We start from the raw sequence: 18,973 nt of genomic DNA, 5'->3' as shown, positions 1-18,973 counted from the left end.
GACCAACTTTGTCGAACTTCTTTCCTCTCGCTGTCTCTGGACTTTCTCTCCTCCCGTCCATTTGCTCTTTTCCCATCTCACCCACTATCATCAGCATTGATATGACTGTCTCCTTGATGCTATCAGTTCTAAAGAAGTGTCGCTGGATTCAAAATGTTAACTCTGTTTTCCCTCTACAGATGCTTCCAGACCTGCTGAGTTTCTTCAGCAAATTCTGTATATATTTCAGATTTCTAGAATCTGCTGTTCTCGGTTTTATATCATTTTACAACTAATTTGCTTCTAGTGCCTTGTTGCATTGATCACTATTTGTGTGAAGAACTTCATGTCAATGCAAAATACATATTTCTCCTGTTTGAACCATTTTCTTTTATTTAGTCTACTGTTACAATTTAGTTTGAAATAATCTCCCAGATTTATCTTTGCTGTACCACACACTATTATTACATCTTATTCTAAAGATGGAAAGAAAGTATTTTTCCAGTCTGTCCTCCCAGTTCAGACATGAAGAATCAGTTTCACGTTTTTGTTTTCCTGCAACACCTTCAAAGTTTATCCAATGCCTCAGTAATCAAGGCATGACCATGAAAATCTATGTTTTCAGGATGAAACCTTCTCACTTATGCCTTGTTGACTTAGGTATGTTGCTTGGCATTCCATTTTTAATTCCTGCTTCCCTCTAAATGACAATCACGTACCTTGTTTACTTGGACCTCCTAGAATTTTTCTCACTTCAGTTTTAGCTGTTTCTGACAAATGCTTGAAATATTGCATACAATTTCTTCCATCGGACCATGTTTATATTTATCCATATTTTAAACTGCACGAGCAATTTACTTGCCCCATTCATGTGTGTTATTAGACATGCTGCATCCTCCCTGGGGCAGCTCCATAGGATGAATGATGATTATAATGATAGTTTGAGAATTGCCAGGAGATCATTCAAATCAGGAAATTTTGATTGGTTGGCAAATTTGCATTCCCAGTTTGGATTTGCTTGCTGTTAATAAGCACTCTGACTGGTTTCCAGTAATTTACTCCTGTGTTATGGTGGCTGATCTGAACAAGACAGTGAGAAAATATGCATAAACCAATACCAGAAAAAAAGGCACAATGCACAATTTCTTTCTACAAATTGAGTGTGAATATGTTGGGCTGCACATTGAACATATGAATTCATTTAAAGGATTCACAGGCATAGCAAAATCAATTTCAACATTCCTGATTAGATTGCACAGTTAGATAAAGTTGAAACTGTACCAGCATTTGTTCGGAATTACAAATTAAAGCTAGTTATTCATAAAGAAACAGACTGGTTGTACTGAATCACAGTTTTGCCTGAAGCTACTTGTACATCAAAGTTTATATGATGTGCAGGTTCTTGGGAGAGATTATAATAATCAATATGTTTCTAAATCAAATTGCCCATTTTTAAAGGCTTAATTGAATGGGAATACAAATAAGACACATTGGATTAGTTTATCAAGGCATTGTTAGAAAGGTAAGTAAGACAGTTAAAATATCAATGCCTGAAGAAGTGTACGGTCCAGTCAGACATCCAAACTCTGGGGTGATTTTTAGTTCACTAAGTTTCTCCCAATGAGAATGGTAAATTAACACAGGTTGGGTGGAACAATGCGATGGTTCATGTTTTGAACTGACAATCATTAAAAATTGGCTTGTGGCTCCTCTGCTTCACTTTATTACCAACCATTCCAGTTGATGGGGAAAGTCTATTACTGGATAAATATGGACTTGATTCAAACTTAGGTCTCTGTGGGAATAGGCTAAACATGTAACCCATTGTGTCATACAGTAACGAATGCACTATGATTTGCAAAATGTGATAAAATTAATTTATTAAGTGAAGTATGGATATGTTTGCTGAATCGAGGTGAAGTTAAGCAGAAAGCAGCTTCAAGGGCATCGTGAAGGGTATTAGTAGGTGGATTGCATAACCAATTTCTGTGCTGTAAATATAATGAAATGTAAGGTTATTATCGTAACATTAATATTATGCTGCCCCATCTATACCATTTACATGAAACTTTGAACTTAGAGCTAACTTTTCTTTCACACAATACTGCACGGGAACCGATTTAGTTGAATCTATAATCATGGGGGTGAGGGTGAGATAGCGGGAGTAGGGAGCAGGATAATGCGGATGGCTCAGGTTCTGCCATTCCTGCGGTAGTTCTTGGGAGCCAGTCGCTTCCTCTTGCCTTGCTGTTGTGGGGTGATGTCCCTCAGGCCATGTAGTGTGTCTCTCTACTAGAGTACGATGACTAGTTACTGTTTATCCAGATATCAATGAATGTAGGATTTTTGTACCTTGCCGATTGAATAACTTTGGCGAGTTAAAAGCTGGGGGGGCGGGGATATATGTGGGGTGTTTGGGTATATGGTAGCGAGGCGAGGCGGGGGCTGGTGGAAGGGTGGAGACAGATGAAAGAGGCAAAGTTGACGCCTGAGCCTTGGCAAATAAGAAGTAGCGATAAAACGACTTTTTTTTCAAATTGCAACAGTATGTTTGCGGTCAGCTCCAATTATGTATAGCTTCTTCTTTCTCCGGAGAAAACCAATTGCACTCCTGTCCATTCCTTGACTAATGTTGCGTTCTTTTTTTTCTTTTGGGTATATTTACTTTGAATTTCCGGAAAGAGGCTCGGCTAATGGGGAGGTATTAAAGATGCAATATTTTTAAAATTTGCCAAAAGCATATTTTGATCTACTAGTTCGATTTTGTCGCACTTGAACCTTTTTTAAAAAAAATAGATTTTGATGGGACACAAAGTGTGCACTTATCGCTTTGTTTTGCTGTTTGTGAAATCACGGACAGCAAAAACAAAACAAAGAATTCAACTCAAGTCGTTCTTGCTGTTGAGTTGGCAAACAGCCCCCTTCCTATTTTGGAGCAAGTTACTGCACATGCTGGAATCCGCACTGAAAACAGTGATTTCGACTCGAAACCTTAGCTTGCTTTCTCTCCCAACACGCTGGCTGATCCACTGTGATTTTCAGCACTTTTTCTCTCTTGAGGTAATAGGAACTGCAGATGCTGGAGAATCCGAGATAACAAGGTGTGGAGCTGGATGAACACAGCTGGCCAAGCAGCATCTTAGGAGCCGGAAAGCTGACTTTTCGGGCCTAGACCCTTCTTCAGAAAAGGGTCTGATGAAGGTTCTAGGCCGGAAACGTCGGCTTTCCTGCTCCTAAGATGCTGCTTGGCCTCCTGTGTTCATCCAGCTCTACACCTTGTTATTTTTTTCTTTGTTGTTTTCAGCCTCTTTCCCATTGTGTTTTGTTTTTCAATGAATTTTTCCAGGTTACAATGTCAAAATCAAGGCTTCCCAAACAATTGTGTATGGTTTGCCTTGTAGAAATTTTGCAACCTTTGAAACTGTAATTTGATTGTAATTTCAAATCCTTCATCTGGTACGTAATCGACTGGTTTTGTCCATAAGTTTGAATGGAGATGCTCGGCTATGTTTAGATTATCTAATGAGAAATGTTTGTTGAACCTGTGCCCTTGTTGTCGTGACAAAAACAGAAGTTGCTGGAAAAGCTCAGCAGGTCTAGCAGCATATGTGAAGAAAAAAAATCAGAGTTCATGTTTCGAGTCGGGTGATCCTTTCTCTTTTCCAGCAACTTCTGTTCTTTTCGTTCCTGGTTTACAGCATCCGCAGTTGTTTCCGCCTTTGTTGCAGTGATCTGATTCTGGCTTCAAGTGTTTAGGCAGCAGAAAGATGGGCGTATAGTCTCATTGATAGATACCCACGTGAGATAACCACCCGTCCCTCACATACCAGGTCAGCACAGCAGTGGAACCTTGGTAATCTGCAGAGAACCAGCAAAAAAAAGTTGTTTTAATGCCGTACGAAGCCTTGACACAACTTCGTGCTTATGAAGACAAAAGTGTATTCCTTTCCGTAGAGTGAAACATTAATCGGTACCCGCGATTACAAGATTTCGACGTGAGATTAGCAGCACAACAATATACAAACCACTGGCGCTGACCCCTCCACCAAGAGATACTGCTTAATATTCTTTGGGAAATGTTGCCCCCTGTTATAATCTCATACACTGACTGCCAAAAGTACACCATTTGTCATTTCTAAAGCAAATATGCTCAATATAATTCGAAACAAATGGGCAATTCATAAAACTGGTACGAAATACAATCTTAAGAAGTCATTTTATTACTGCAAACTCTCGTTTTTACGAAGGGGAAAATAGATTGCTCTGAACTTGCCGTGTTTCTTAGTTGGGCAACGTGTCTGAATACATCGTTCGACTAATTTTGCGTTGTGTGCGTTATAGAATCGTTATAGTGATAACTGGGTTGGTTATGTACGCTTTCACAAGTAAATATGTGGACGACCTCAAAATGTAAGCCCAGGAATCAGCCGATATGAATAACTCGTCTAGAACAACACAAGAGAAAATGTCAAATTATGTACTAAAATATCTATAAAGTTTTGGTTTGCTGTGCAGTTTAGCATGTTTTCAAATGCCCAATTACCCAAAACTACGTTGACTCAAATTTCCCATATGTTTCAATATGTTTTTTTTGATAATACTTGCGGATTCGTAGAGCAGAAAGCAAGTCGGGATGTACAGTAAAATTAATCTCCAGTAAATATGCAAGTTGGGGAGCAATGTGGTCCAATCAGGGTGAAAGTACATCCAGAGCAAATGTAATATCCACAATATTAACGTTCACCTTATGATGACCTTACCTCATTAAAATCTCAGTCCTGCGATACGTAAAGGATCAGTGAAATAGTTCCCATCACGATGTTGGGACGTCCCAGCACACTCCTGCAGTCAATGAAATGTAATTACTGCACTACAGTGTCCCATCAAAAAGCAGCAATGCATGCACTGGATATAGATCCTCACAGGGATATAGATTTACCGAATTGTTTGGAGAAACTGAACTGCATATCTTTCGACTTGTAGTTGTCTTATTGAATTCCCATTTGTAGAAGGAAAGGTCCCATTTGGAAAGGGGAGGAGTTTAATGGATGCAGCTCAAAGTATTATTACATTTATGTTTGATTTTATATTGCTTCAATGTCAATGAAACCGGTTGCGTTTCCATTCACAATGAAAAAAGTTTAAAAACGCATTCTTTCAAAGTTTAAAGAGAACTAAACTCCAGAAACGCAAAAATAACTTCTCAGTATATATAAGAAAAGTTTTGTTGTACACTTGCACGAACTAATATTGAGATGCATCACTCAAACAACGGCCAAAACCATCGACCCCGACGCAGGCAAGACTATTTATTTTAATTCACTTTCGTTTATAAATCCGTTGCTTATTAGCAACATGAACCAGCTGTACTAATAACATTGTGAGAACAATAAGAGTCAATCGAATGATACAGTCATCTCTCTCAAGTCCAAACACACACATACTTGTCAATAAGAATTGACATTTCCAATCTGTCGAGAACTAGCAGGTCTCTTGCTTTCCATTCTTTGATTATAGTTGAGATACTCATTCTTGACATATAGACTTTCAAAGCATTGCAGAACATAATGTGATTGAATAAGCACCATCAAGTCTTGCTATTTTGAATGGAGAAATGTGAGTGAATTTTCTTATTTACTTAATGGCCAATGAATACCATCAACTTCAAAATTTCCTGAGTTGTCACGAAGTAGTCATAGATTTCACACAGTTTGACAAAAAAAGAGACATATTTCGGCGAAAACCAGCTCTTGATTGAAAACAGATCGCAGCAGATTTTATTTTTTCACCAAGATGAAAGAATGTAATTAAACTAGATAAATTTAAAAGAGAAAAAGGCTAGTTTCACAGTAACTTTTTGCTTGTACGTTAGCCAGTCCAGACCTTGCCACTTCGGTCTCTACCTCTGTGATACGCTGGTATGTGTGTTTGTAACAATATGCATGGGGACGAAGAACACACTGAAGGCCAATGAGCACAGTGTGTTCAGTTCAGTTTGAGACCCTTAGCAAACATGTTCTTCCCTTTTTTGCAAAATTTCTATATTCTGCGAATGCTTCGGATTATTCGCATTTTCGGTGCATGTGTACACTGCTAACAAAATATTTAAACCACTAAATCTACAATGTTTTAATATTATTAGGAATCATTGTAATGTTATTGAGTTTAGCCATTAAACTTACATTTTCTCCGCGATGCCAAAAGCACCAACCAGGTAGCACCGAAAACATACCTCTCATAGTTTGGCAAAATCACCAGTTGTAGTTACATATGACAGTTGTATGTTGCTTTTGATCAATTTAGCACGAAAGCAAAATAATACGAGGTCTAAAGGTTATATTAATTCATTAAAAAATCCCATCGCAGATTCCCCACAGAATATGTTATAACATTCGAGACCGCTTTTGAGTGCGGATTTTCAAGTGTGTAATATATTTGTGTTCAATAGGAACAGATTAACTTTCCCAGAGAGTACTTGCATCTTTTTCACCGATATAATCGCTTCGTCATTCTAAATCACAGACTTCCAGCTGCACGGTTATTAGAACGACCTTTGACTTTAGCGAGCGGCCAGCGTTAAGATGCAGAACTGAATAGAACAGGCAAAACATGTGTTTGCCTCACTGTCTTAAGCTGTGGCTGAAGAATTGTAGCGGCATAGCCTTTCCGTAAAATGGAGCTAAAAGTCATGATTAATAACACACCACTTGGCGCCAACAACAGGCCGTGTTAAAGATACATGCCTTTAATCCTGTACTGAGAGAGAACAGAGATCGCAAAGGCTAAGCGAAATGTTCCTTCGCCTGATGTCTCCAACAGTTTTGCAGTGCTTTTCATCTTTGCAGCGTTTCCTGTAAACTCGTAAACTTTTGATTGATAGGGAACTGATTAACCTGCCTGAGGTTACACATGTATACTACACATATATATTTGCTGTTCACGTGATCTATAAAAGTAAAGTTTTAGCAGGAGATTTGTTTGGATGTATCAATTATTTTCTGTACAAGAATCACGAATACATTTCAAACAAGAGAAAAAAAATACATTTACAGAAACGTAAAGGTACCGATTGTTACGGGACTAATAACTGGAGGCCATTTCTGATTTGAGAAGTTCGAAGTAATTAAACCTCTATTTATTCTGCGGTCAACAATATTAAACAAGGGTTTTCTACTTCGTTGGTTCCACGGTGCTCTCCACGCAAACGATTTATAACTGGTCCCACTCTCTAACTATAAATGCTTATTTGTTTCTCTGTGAAGTGGTTGTGTTGATTGCATATTAATAGTTTTATTGAAAATACCCCAGTATGCCAACCCAATATGCTGGAAGCGGGTTGATGTCTACGTAACTCTGTACGTAGGAGTGTTATAATTGAACAACTGCATTCAAATAAATGGCATTCAATGCTAGCATGTTTTTCAAATGCCTTTTCTTGGCACTGTGCTGAGAAATGGTGCAGCCATTCACTTAAACTTTGAGCGTAAGTACACCGCTTTCCAGATTCTTGGTCCAATTTGCTGTAACAGTTACATTTGTATGCTCTATCCTGTTATTCGCCGTATATCATTGATTGCCCCTTATTTGCAGTGTTGCAACCAATATACAAACAAAATCTCTGAAATGTTCATACCTAACCAGATTCATTTAAATTTATCACAAGCATCTTTGGAACGGATGAATGAATTAATGCTACATACAGTGTCTTTCTTTTTGCTTTGGAAAGCGCATTGCCATCTAAAGACAGAGTAACCGATTACACTTTACTACAGATGTCGACAGTTGACGCGTTAACTTCTACTGTACTGTATCAGTCTGCATTTAGCCATTTAATAAAACCTCAAGTAATAGACTGGAATGATGTTTACCGTAAGCTCAGTATAATAAGTAAGTAACGTCTTGATGCATACACCAAATTCCCTTCCGAAAGTCGCAGTACCATACTTGAACAGTCAAAATTCATTTCACATTTACGTCACCATATTGGATACATCATGCAATATCCATTATAGACGTGGTCTGACGACAGGCAATCGACCATTCTTACAAAAACGTGCTCAACTTAACATAAGCAGTTTCACATGCATCTAGACGCGTATTCCTCCAAATAATGAGCTCCTTAGAAGATGAATTAATTTGGATACTTGTATGTTGCAATTTTAATCATGGCGATAGCCAGACTGATAATAAAATGGTGATTTTTTAAAAGAACAGTTAATTTGTAGCACGGAGTGGTAAAATAGAAATTGTTTCATTTAAGGTCGCACTTTCAAACAGTCCTTGTGTAAATTTATGCATTTCTAAATAATCGACAAATCCTACATGCAAAATAACATTCAACTGAATTGAATAATGCACCGAATGATCTCGGGACTTTTCTTGTTTTGTTGTGAATTAGGATGCCCGGATTACTGTAGAATTTATGGAACTTTTGAACACCAGATAGCTTCCCATTTCCCCCCGCTACTAAAATCCTGTGAATGATGGTTTTTAGATTTTCTCTCCACCTCACATTGACCTGCTATAACCCACATTACAGTAACAAGTGTTCCGAAAGGCATTGATGCAAAAGTACAATTGATAGTTCTGCATTATTCATTATGCGATGCTCTTAAAGAATAAAACCACGACTATACTATAATGTAACGGTACTGTGATTTTATTGCACTTCATGAAGTGGTTATTGAAACTGCGTTTGATTTGAAATGAATGGTCATTCAAATTCGTCCTATTTTGTCCCGGTTTCGGAGTTATTTTCGTAACATATGTTATGTCAGAACAAAGTATTTTAATCAAACAATTTAATAAGAAGAGCTTCTAAATTAAAGGACTCGGGGAACATGCAGAATTATTGAAGAAAAATTACTTATGCACTCCTATTTCAACCCAGGCAATCTCTATTTGTAAACATATACATAGACGTGGCTGGCTATGCAACTTTACCGGCATTGTATTGAAATAGGTATCTGCCCCGTTGTTGTCAGCAATAACCGGATCGGCATCCCATGGTCCTACTTGTAGACAAAACAACACTCCAGTAAACTATAACTCCGCCTGTTTCTGAAAAATTATTTGCATGAGATGAAAAAAAGCTGCCCTATCACGCTATATTGTATAAGCTCGTGAATGTAAATTATATTCAGTTTCCACCTCCAGAATTGTAAAGTTTATCCGACGTCTGGGCGTGTTTAAACATATATCATATGGCAAATATTAATTTAGCTGCAAATGCGCTAATGTAATTTGAATGTTGAAATACTATTTTACCTCAGCTACGGAGGCCGATTCTCATTCATATTTACACAATTCTCGTGCACATATCTTTCTTACACTCTCTAAGTCACTTTGGCTTTTAAATTTCATTAACTAGGTGCAGCACATACAAAACAAAAATCACTATTATGTAGTTTATGTTAACCAGAACTAACTACTTTTTTTTATTAGAAACATAAGCATTACACACCATTTCGTCTTCACTCACTTTAAATATTTGCCAATGAAGACAATGTTATTCCCTTAAATGCGAAACTTTTAGGCCTCTCGTACTCTTTGGAACCCTCTCTGTAATCAACACGTTTGTTTTGCGTTTGTATTATACATTATTGGTATATGGGCCCGGGTCACGACGTCACGAGAAAACTTCTTAATTTTTTTTAACGATTTGACTCGAGAGAATCACGACGATGTAAGTTTAGGTCGGGTTGGAGAGGATTGGATTGTTGTTATCACTCGTAATAATTGGTCCCTCGCCTTTGCCGTTTGATGCCAGTGAACCAACAGGTTATCAATTCCTAAGTATAGCTATTGCTTGTCACCGAAGTGTCTGGACATTCATTTGACAAGATTTCGACTAAGAGTAGAGACCTAACAGGCGATTAAATACAAAATGCAGATTTGTCACTTTAACCTCTAATTATTTGCAATTCTGAAGGCACTCTAAGCATTCTGGGATTCGAAATCTACTCTGAAATACAACAGCTGAACCCCGGCAGTTTTGTAAGCATTTCATTCATATTAGCAGGAATGAACTGGATTCAGGTTCACCCTTCACTTCGGTTGCGGTCAACCCAAGAAGCCGAATTGCGTGACAGTGACGTTGGCGAGTACTATAGGTGAATAGCTGATGGATAACGCGGATATTCTCGCGGTATTCTTTATCTGCTGTATTGGCTTGTGACCAGTCAGCAACTCTGACAGTGCATTCGTTCAAGACGGTGAACCGGTTCAAAGGGAGAGATACTTGGCGACGTCGGTACAACTGGGCCAAGGATTCATAGAAGTTAAATTAAACCATTTTTTTAAAAAAAGGACTGCAAGTTGGAATCCAACGGGAGGGAATTCTGTTGCTTTATTTCATACCGTTCTGAAATCCTGCACCTTGTCGGTAGGTACATCAGATCTCAATTACTTGATTCCTGATGTATTTTATCGTATTTTAATCATGGGTTTTCATTTGTTATACTCCAGGATTTTCGGGTCCAGTTTAAAACCCATATGCTCTGAATATCTATTTGTTTTCATTGTGAACAAAATAGGAAACATTGACATTCAGTTAGAATTGCTGAAATCGGATATTGTATCTATCCATTGCTGACATTTTTGAGCCATAACTAATCTAAACCTTATAATGTTTGGCGGAATTTCTGCCTTCGGCTCATCTACTATCTTAATTGCCTCGGTATTAAAGGTATCAATGAGGTAAACACTCGGGATAAGAGGAGACAAATAGCATTGTTACAATAGTCAGAAGAATGGCAATTGTTAATCATTATTTTATGCGTATTTTACTCGTGCCAAGTTTGTCTGGAGAAAAGATCAGATAGTTTTCATCTGTCCTATTTACATTCAAAGTAGGGAGTTATTATTATTGGATGGGATATTCTGCATTTTTACTGGCAGTCAATTGTTATCAACTTCACAGCAATATGACACAATATGTATTGCATACAACAACGATTCTGTCCTCGAGTGTTGTGTGTTTGATCTATGACGATTACTGATGAGGATCGCCGATGAGCATTAAGGCATAAAAATTAAAGGTGTATCTCTCTTCGCCTTGTTCAAAGACCGAGTGAAGTAAATCGTAAATACATCGTTAATTTCCAGATGCCACCTCGGACTACGCAATATATTTAGAAGTCAAATAGATTTGATTGGCATTGGGAATGATCAGCCTTCATTGAAAGGACAGCATGCCTTATCAAAATGCAATGGCCAATCTGGTTCGCTTCAGAGTGCAGAATTCGACAGCGCGCTGTTTATCAGACTCTGACCTGTTCGACGACACTCTAAACATGATCTTTTAAAACGAAAAAACAGTGAAAAAGATCATGCAGATTCGAGTGGCGTTTAACTGCTTTAATCAAAGTGAAGTGGGCAAGTGTTTAAATCGGAGCACACCCCCATTTCTCCCTCCTCCTCCGATAATCTCTTCCAGAATCCGCCACCATCGAGCGAAGTCTCCTCGCATTCAAATCGCAAGAAATAAACTATTTATAAAGTTCTTCCCTTCTGCTGACAAGTACAAAAACACACATACAAAGACACAGAAGCAGCCGATATACTGTATCACAACACTCTCTCCTTCAGGCAGCCTTGCTACTTTCTTGATTTCTGTTTCTCCCATCTGGATAATGTCATGCTGAACTGTGAAGTTATCTGTAACCTGAAAGGGGAATAGGATTTGCACTGCACTGGTGTCGGTGAAGTTTTATTCGACGTGATCGCCTGTTCTTTTTTTCTTGTTTTTGAGGGGTTTGAGAGGTGGTTGCGGGTGGGGGTGGGGTCACCTTCTTGTTAGAAGAATGGGCCAAGATGGATGGTGGGGTGCTCCTGGGTCTCACAGTGTCTTTGTGCTGTTTTTGAGCTGCTGGGGGTTTCTAGGATGAGGCGCTCTGTTGAAGATGAGCGCTGGTTGGACAAACGCTCAGCACTTTGAGAGCACGAAAGGCTCCCCAGCACGTCACTGCAGTCAGCGCGCTTCTGTGGAAGTGCACGCCTTTCCTATAATCCCCACACACTCAGCACCCACCAAATCCACCTTCTGAGTGAGGGAACTCCTTCCTCACCAGCACTCTGAACGGCAAGTTCTTCCCCCATCCCCCGACCCCCCACTCCTCCGCGGCTAGATGCCCCCAAACAGCGCGATAAGGCCTTATCTTTTTCTCAGGATCCCTCTTGCGCGTCTGGCAACCTGGAAGTGTTTGGAGAAGCGGACTGCTTTTGGAGACCTATGGATTGTTCAGCCTGTGAAGTGCTCTGTGTGTAGCCAGGGAAAACCACGATTAGAAACGGCTCCATAAACCCCCCTTCCACTGTGGAGAGACCGGAAGGTATATTGTTCTTATTTATTCTGGTTAAAGTTTAGGTCCTTTGCGTTTTGCATTTTTGTTTTTGCTTTCGTGCGTGAGGTTCAGTTCTGTGTAGTGTGCGAGACCGGGTTGATCGGTGTTGATCAGCGAATAACGGGGCCTACGTGGAAAAGAAAACAAAAGGGCGCATTCCGCGTTGCCGTATATGACAGTCGGCGAGATTTCTCAAAATGCACAGAGCTTGATTTGCAGGAAGAAAGTTCAGCGTCTATAGAAAAATAAACTAGAACGCTAACGCTGGACACTGACCAGCGAGCAGTGTATATTTACACACGCGGCGTTGCGGCCTATCTTTACAGAGAGATACTGATTCACACAGAAAGGTCAATGCTGAGATTGTATCTCTGTTTAATACCTGACTTCAGTTTTCTAATGCAACTTGAATTGTGAACGTTAAACGTAAAATTCCAACTCTTTCGTGTAAACCTCTAGTCAGCACTGAAGATTCCTGATGACTATCGTTCTTTAAATGTCAGATTAATATCGTCAGAAATAATTTTCCTCCACCTTCTATAACTGAGAGACTTTGCAAACTGTTATTTCCCGGATTCAGTGACTGCTTCTTCTGGAGCGCGAACTAAATCATCGACCAGTGACCAGTGTTCTTTAGATATTGGGACAATTTATCATATCTTCTAAAGGATAAATCCATGTTATTAACTTAGCGAAATTGCAGAATTGTGTGACAGCCCGGTGTCAACCTTCCTACAGAGCAGCGTTGCTCATCATTTTTTAAATATAAAAACATTTTTATTTACATAGACCAAATTCTAAGCTTAATTTTAAAAAAAGCTTTTAAAAAGTCCAACATTTTATAAAAGAAATATATAAGTTCTCAAATATCTATTGCATTGTTTTTTTTTCAAACATGCCAAGAATCAATAACACCTTCCTTTCAGTATGGTTACGTTTTAGCAAGTTAATGCAGTCGATTACGGAAACACACGCCTTTTTCACGATTGCTGTGAATTATTTATAACAGTATTTCCAATGTTTCACGTGCATTCCTAATTACGTGCTCAGTTTGAAGACTCTTTAGCATCATGGTCCCTCATATTTAAACATAAAACATAAATTTAACATTCAAAATTAAGCATCATTCATAATTTATCAACTAAGGGATATTTAAAACATGTACTGTTATGTAAACGCGTTTACAGCCACTGTGTTTCAGGTACTTTACCTCTATATAAACAATTCTTCATTAAATAGCGCTGTGAGCCACGGGCATATAATTTTATGAACACTACTATGAACACAATAGATGTCTCATATTCAGTGTAAATCTGACCCATATAACTTCACGTTGTAATCCTCCTCATCACTGATTCTTCGCATGTTTATCACAGAGGCCTAGTTTAGTTGGCGCTGATCAGCGAACATTATATGTTATTGTATATCTAAATTGTTTTTATTCTTAGAGTTTATTGAAAAACCTTTATAGTAATTACTGAAATAACTGGAAATCAAATTGTCTGTGTTCTACGATTCATTTGCGCTATAAACCCGATTATTATTGTTGTACTCTATTATAGTGAGTAACCTTTCGACCATACTATATTTTGACCAAAGCATTTAGGGCAAAGAGGTACTGAGAAATGGGCAATTCAGCTAAAATTCCCAAATTAAAGTATCTAACAGCGTTTAACTGATGTAAGAACTGAATTTAAATTGTAGACCAGAATAAGGATTAAATTATTGTGTACACCGAAAATATCAGTGCAACCTTATATGGTGGGGTGGGGGCGCAGGAGAGGGTGTCGTTAAATTCAGCCACGTTTGGCCTTTCAGATCCTAAAACTGCATGTTATTTCGAAAAGCATAGTTTCGATTATTTTGATTTTCAGGAGGTCAAACACACGATTCTGCAAACTGCTCGTTTTATTACGACAATCACATGCTCGGTTGTTTCCTCACTTGGAGTGTATGCACCGTGAGTGGTTTAAACGTACTCACTCATGCTAAGGAAACAATAGTCATTGTACTAGCACGGCCTCAAGCTCGGGCTAATGTCGAGAAAGCTACCGACACTTTAACAAGGCAATAAAACTAATGGAAGAAGTTGGTATACCGCACAAAACACGGGTCTATAAAGTAGAGGAAATGTAATTGCTGCTTACACTCTAATCAAACGGTTGCTCAAAAGCTGCCTGGAATCTTATCTTTATTACTCTTTCCAGAAGTCCAGACGAATTTCGTGAATACCTCATTTATCTTTTGGAGTCAGCTAAGATTGACACTATCTCTTTTTATCCCCCTTCAATTTTCCATAACTTAATATAAAAGGCCTGCATTCTCGCTTAGTAGCTCTGGTTGGGAAACGTGTTCTCGTTGGGAGCATTTCAGCCCTCTCTATTCTTTTGGAGCCCTCTATGAGTGTTTTGTTTTTGTATATTTGCCAGGAGGGAACTCTGCTGTGTGATGCTCGCAATACGTTGACAACATTTAGCTCACAGTGCTTGGATTACGGTGCCTCTATTGCAAGAATTGTGTGGCGAAATATGGCGGAGACGGAGGAAGGCTTCGGGCTGCCAGCAGCACCACATAGCGAGTCTGAGCCCAATGAGCATTTATCTGAAAGTAAGCAGGACAGCCAACTTGGAGCCGCCAGAAAATCCCCCTCCCCACAACAAGCTACATACACTCAACAGGTTGGTCTTCGATGCCCCTGACAAAACCATATTCAGTAGAGTACAGTAAGTGCATGTTAGTGCTAAACATGAATAACAACCAGGCGTTGCATGTAAATGTCGAGGAACGTATCTCTGACACCTTTATTGCTGCTGGTGTACGGAGAGGTCTGATTAGTTGATCTTGTTACGTGTTGCAGAATTATGGACTATTATTTCCAATACCTCTGACCAGACACGTACCATTACAAATCTTTGCTTCAGCACATCGGATTGCATTTATTTGACTGTAATGTATGATTTAAAAAAGAAGTTACGTATTAACTGATATCTCCATTTATTGTAGGGCATGGAAGGAATCAAAGTGTATTTGCATGAACGCGAGTTATGGTTAAAATTTCACGAAGTCGGGACTGAGATGATAATTACTAAAGCAGGAAGGTAAGGACCTATCAGAACAATAGAACAGTGCTGTAGTCATAGTCGGTACTGTTTACAACGATTGTGATCGCTTTTACCACGCAACCTTGGGTTAAAACTGATTATGTAAATATTCCTCTATCTAGACCTCATCGTGATATAACTACCTGCGTCCATTCAAAATTCGCTTGGTCCCAAAGGGAAATCTCTAAGTGTTTCTGAAGAGGGGAAAATAATAGATAATAACAGGAATGCTCAACATTAAACAGATTCAGAGTGATCAATTTTTAATATGAAATATTTAAAGTGACTGCTAAGAGCAAAGCCTGTCAGCCACGATGGAACAGCCAGGCACTTTACTAAATGTAAATAGCAGCTTCCAGAAATTGCAACGAAAACGCAGATTTTGTCCCAACAGTGCCTGTCTTTAGACTGTGGAAACCAAGGTGCAAAGGGTTATCAGGAAATAGTTTACGACATTGCACAAACATATATTTAATGGACACAAATTCCTGAAATAATAAAAAAAACTTATTTACACGAAACCATCTACCCATTGCCATTATCTGTTTGCATTTAATTCGATATCATATTTAGATGTGACACGTCACATTATTTAGCGTTTATGCTATTTAAGATAATTTGCACGGTAATATTCCAAATAGAAATGTACACCAAGACAGAATATTGTGACATTTCTTATAAGACTTCTCTGTAGTTTCATCCTGTGGTTTGCAAGCAGCTACGTTCCCTTGTGGGCTTTCATTTTCATCCCATTTACGCTGAACGAGTGATAAATATTTATAACGATCTACATATATTCAAGCTGTTCTTTCATAATTCAGCGAGACAATGAATACTGTGTTTCCATTTAAAAGCTCTTTAATTCACTCCTAGTGTGACTTTTTACCGACTTAAATTGTATTCAGATGATTTTCCTGAAATATTTTATAAACAGGTCTAGTGTTTGGAACCAAAAGTCAATTGTCGAAGCAAGGAGGCGAAACATTAGGTTTTGTATGCATGTTACAAATTAGGCCATGGTCGAAGCCATGTTTGTGTGTTACCTCGATATATTAACGCCGCGTGTTTGACTGCGTCTGTTATAACCCTGTGTTTATTCGGGTCGCGTGATGTTTCCTTAAGATCGATCAATTTCTTTTCTTTAATTTGTCTTCCCAATGTTACAGTGTGCGTTTAAAACCAAACCATTTGTCAGTAAGTACGAAGTGTAGCGAGTCAGCTAGTCTCTGGCACCATTGTCTTTGAAAGTGCGTGAATTGATACCTTTCAGAAGGAGCACTTTGCACGCTTGATATTCATGTACAATACTGAATTAGTTACCCCTTCTCTCTTCAGGCGCATGTTTCCTAGTTACAAAGTGAAGGTGACCGGGTTAAATCCGAAGACGAAATACATCCTTCTGATGGATATTGTGCCAGCAGACGACCACCGTTACAAGTTCGCTGATAACAAATGGTAGGCGCTCTGCTTTATTTGCGTGCGGTTCACCACTTTCAGGACAAACAGGAAGCAGTGAATGGCAGTTGGCCTGAATTGGTTCAGATTGTCTCGTTATCAGGCATTCAGCCATTGCTCAATATCGCTACCGGTGAAATACGGAGGGTAAAGCACCACCCTCTCGGATGTATGATGTATAAAGAAGATTTTGTGTTGCTAAGTGACTGGCCTGTCCAACTCGGCACGCGTCGATTGTATTCTTCAATGCGATATTGCGCAAAAATTTGTTTTGAAGAGATATAAAAACTGAAGTTTTACAGAACGCCAAGATTCCCCCCCCCCCCCCCACCCCACCTCGCAGTTAATATGTTGGGTATCTGAAATATTTCAATTAGTAGCGGGCATTGAGTAAAATAGGTTCCGAGTTTGGATTCAAACTGTGGAAAGTGCATAGAGAGTGAGACCTATTCTGTTAATGGTATTGCTATTTACGTAACTGATTCACGAGGGAAGCTCTCAGTTTGTGTTCTAGAGTGATGGCAAAGTGTTGGAGTTTGACTTTGAATAATCTGAGCCGTTTCCGTTGCTTTATTTTCCCAAGGTCAGTGACTGGGAAAGCAGAACCTGCGATGCCAGGCAGGTTATACGTTCACCCAGATTCACCCGCCACCGGGGCCCATTGGATGAGACAACTAGTCTCCTTCCAAAAACTCAAGCTCACCAATAACCACCTCGACCCTTTCGGGCACGTAAGTGTGTCGTTACTTGCGTTTTCAATTCACTTTCTTGCCGCCAATTTCTAAAGCCTTCTGTAGCCTTCAGAACGTTTAAATCGAGCTGTCTTAGGAGAAAATAAACAATACAAAGTATGATTAAACCTTGCATGTCCTAAATTTTAAAATCATCCCCAATTATTTAAAACAAACAAATGCGTCTGCGTTTTCCATTGATAAATGTAACTGGCGCGATGGTCTTCTAAGGGTTCGTTGGAGAGTTGAGATAAACAGGTCGTTATTCTTTGCATTAACAATGTAGCCTAAAGTGGAATAGAAGTTGATGTTGGACCAATTATACAGAATGAACTTTGACAGAGGTTCGATTTCAGTTGCAGCCGTGAATCGTCGAGGGTGGTGGGGGATGGAAGGAGTGTGGTGGGGGATGGTGTCCGAGACTCTTTCAGGCAAACGAGGGTTTGCAAACACGTCTGACAATCGACCCCTTCTCTACACCTGAAATTGACGGCATCCTGCCTCATTGTGGTGCTGTGCACTGTGGAATGTGGAGGATTGTTATTACCTAAACAATAAGAGCATGATTGTAGAAGGTAGATTGATTTAGCCAGGCTTTGGAATGCGGTACAAGGCACTATACGAGTGTCGCTGCATTACAGACACCCAACTGCTCTTCTGCATTTTGAATCTTGGCAACCGACTGAAATCTGACAGAATTCCCGTACCTTTGTGTTACAGGATTCCTCCACTTCATCCGTACAGTTTGCAAACATGTCATTCGGCCCATCGGGTCCGCAAGTGTCCTCCCCCAGACCCAACCCTGTAACCCTGCATTTCCCATGGCGCACCCACCTCATCTGCAAATCACTGAACACAAAGGGCAATTTAGCATCTCACCTGCACATCTTGGGACGGTGGGAGGAAAACGGAGCACCCGTAGAAACCCGCACAGACATGAAGAGATTGTGTTCATTTCACACAGTCTCCCGAGGGTGGAATAGAACCCGGTTCCCTGGCGCTGGGAGGCATCAGTGCTAACCATTGATCCACCTAGTTGCAGGAAAAAGCAAACATTGTCTAGAAGGCAGCATTAGCTGGCCAGCAAACGCAACGGGAGGATATTGGGTTATTTAGAGCTAAGTGTGCACTTCTAAACCCGAAGCACTGCGCCAGTAGGATCCAGGTTGACATTGATGGGTTTCGCTAATGTTTCGAACCAGAATAGGGAGCCATGCTAGACACGATGCGCTACGTTTGACAACGGTAGCCTTGGAAACTGCATTGCGGAGGAAGGAAGCTCTGTGAAGGCCAGCCTTCCCTACTGTGAAAAGGCGGCGAACACACACACACACAGACACACACACAAAATCTCTAAACAAAC

General features: G+C 39.6%; 1 protein-coding gene across 6 annotated transcripts in view; it reads left to right on the top strand.

Moving 5' to 3' along the window:
- The window catches only part of tbx5b (T-box transcription factor 5b), a 72,959-nt gene that overhangs the window by 40,818 nt on the left and 13,168 nt on the right, over window positions 1-18,973 (top strand). For 2 of the 6 annotated variants that reach the window (XM_048555752.1, XM_048555746.1), the window contains exons 1-5: window positions 11,971-12,311; window positions 14,753-15,001; window positions 15,327-15,421; window positions 16,760-16,879; window positions 17,463-17,610. In XM_048555752.1, the coding sequence (XP_048411709.1) occupies window positions 14,852-15,001; window positions 15,327-15,421; window positions 16,760-16,879; window positions 17,463-17,610 (513 nt within the window). In that variant the 5' untranslated portion in view covers window positions 11,971-12,311; window positions 14,753-14,851. Of the gene's footprint in view, window positions 1-10,001; window positions 10,092-10,199; window positions 10,364-11,970; window positions 12,312-14,752; window positions 15,002-15,326; window positions 15,422-16,759; window positions 16,880-17,462; window positions 17,611-18,973 lie in introns of those variants that run through there. The other 4 variants (XM_048555750.1, XM_048555748.2, XM_048555749.1 and 1 more) reach the window with 3 other exon arrangements.

Source organism: Stegostoma tigrinum, chromosome 26 (genome assembly GCF_030684315.1).
Source record: "Stegostoma tigrinum isolate sSteTig4 chromosome 26, sSteTig4.hap1, whole genome shotgun sequence".
NCBI classification, from domain to species: Eukaryota; Metazoa; Chordata; class Chondrichthyes; order Orectolobiformes; family Stegostomatidae; genus Stegostoma; species Stegostoma tigrinum.
This window is presented reverse-complemented; position numbering and strand designations above follow the sequence as displayed.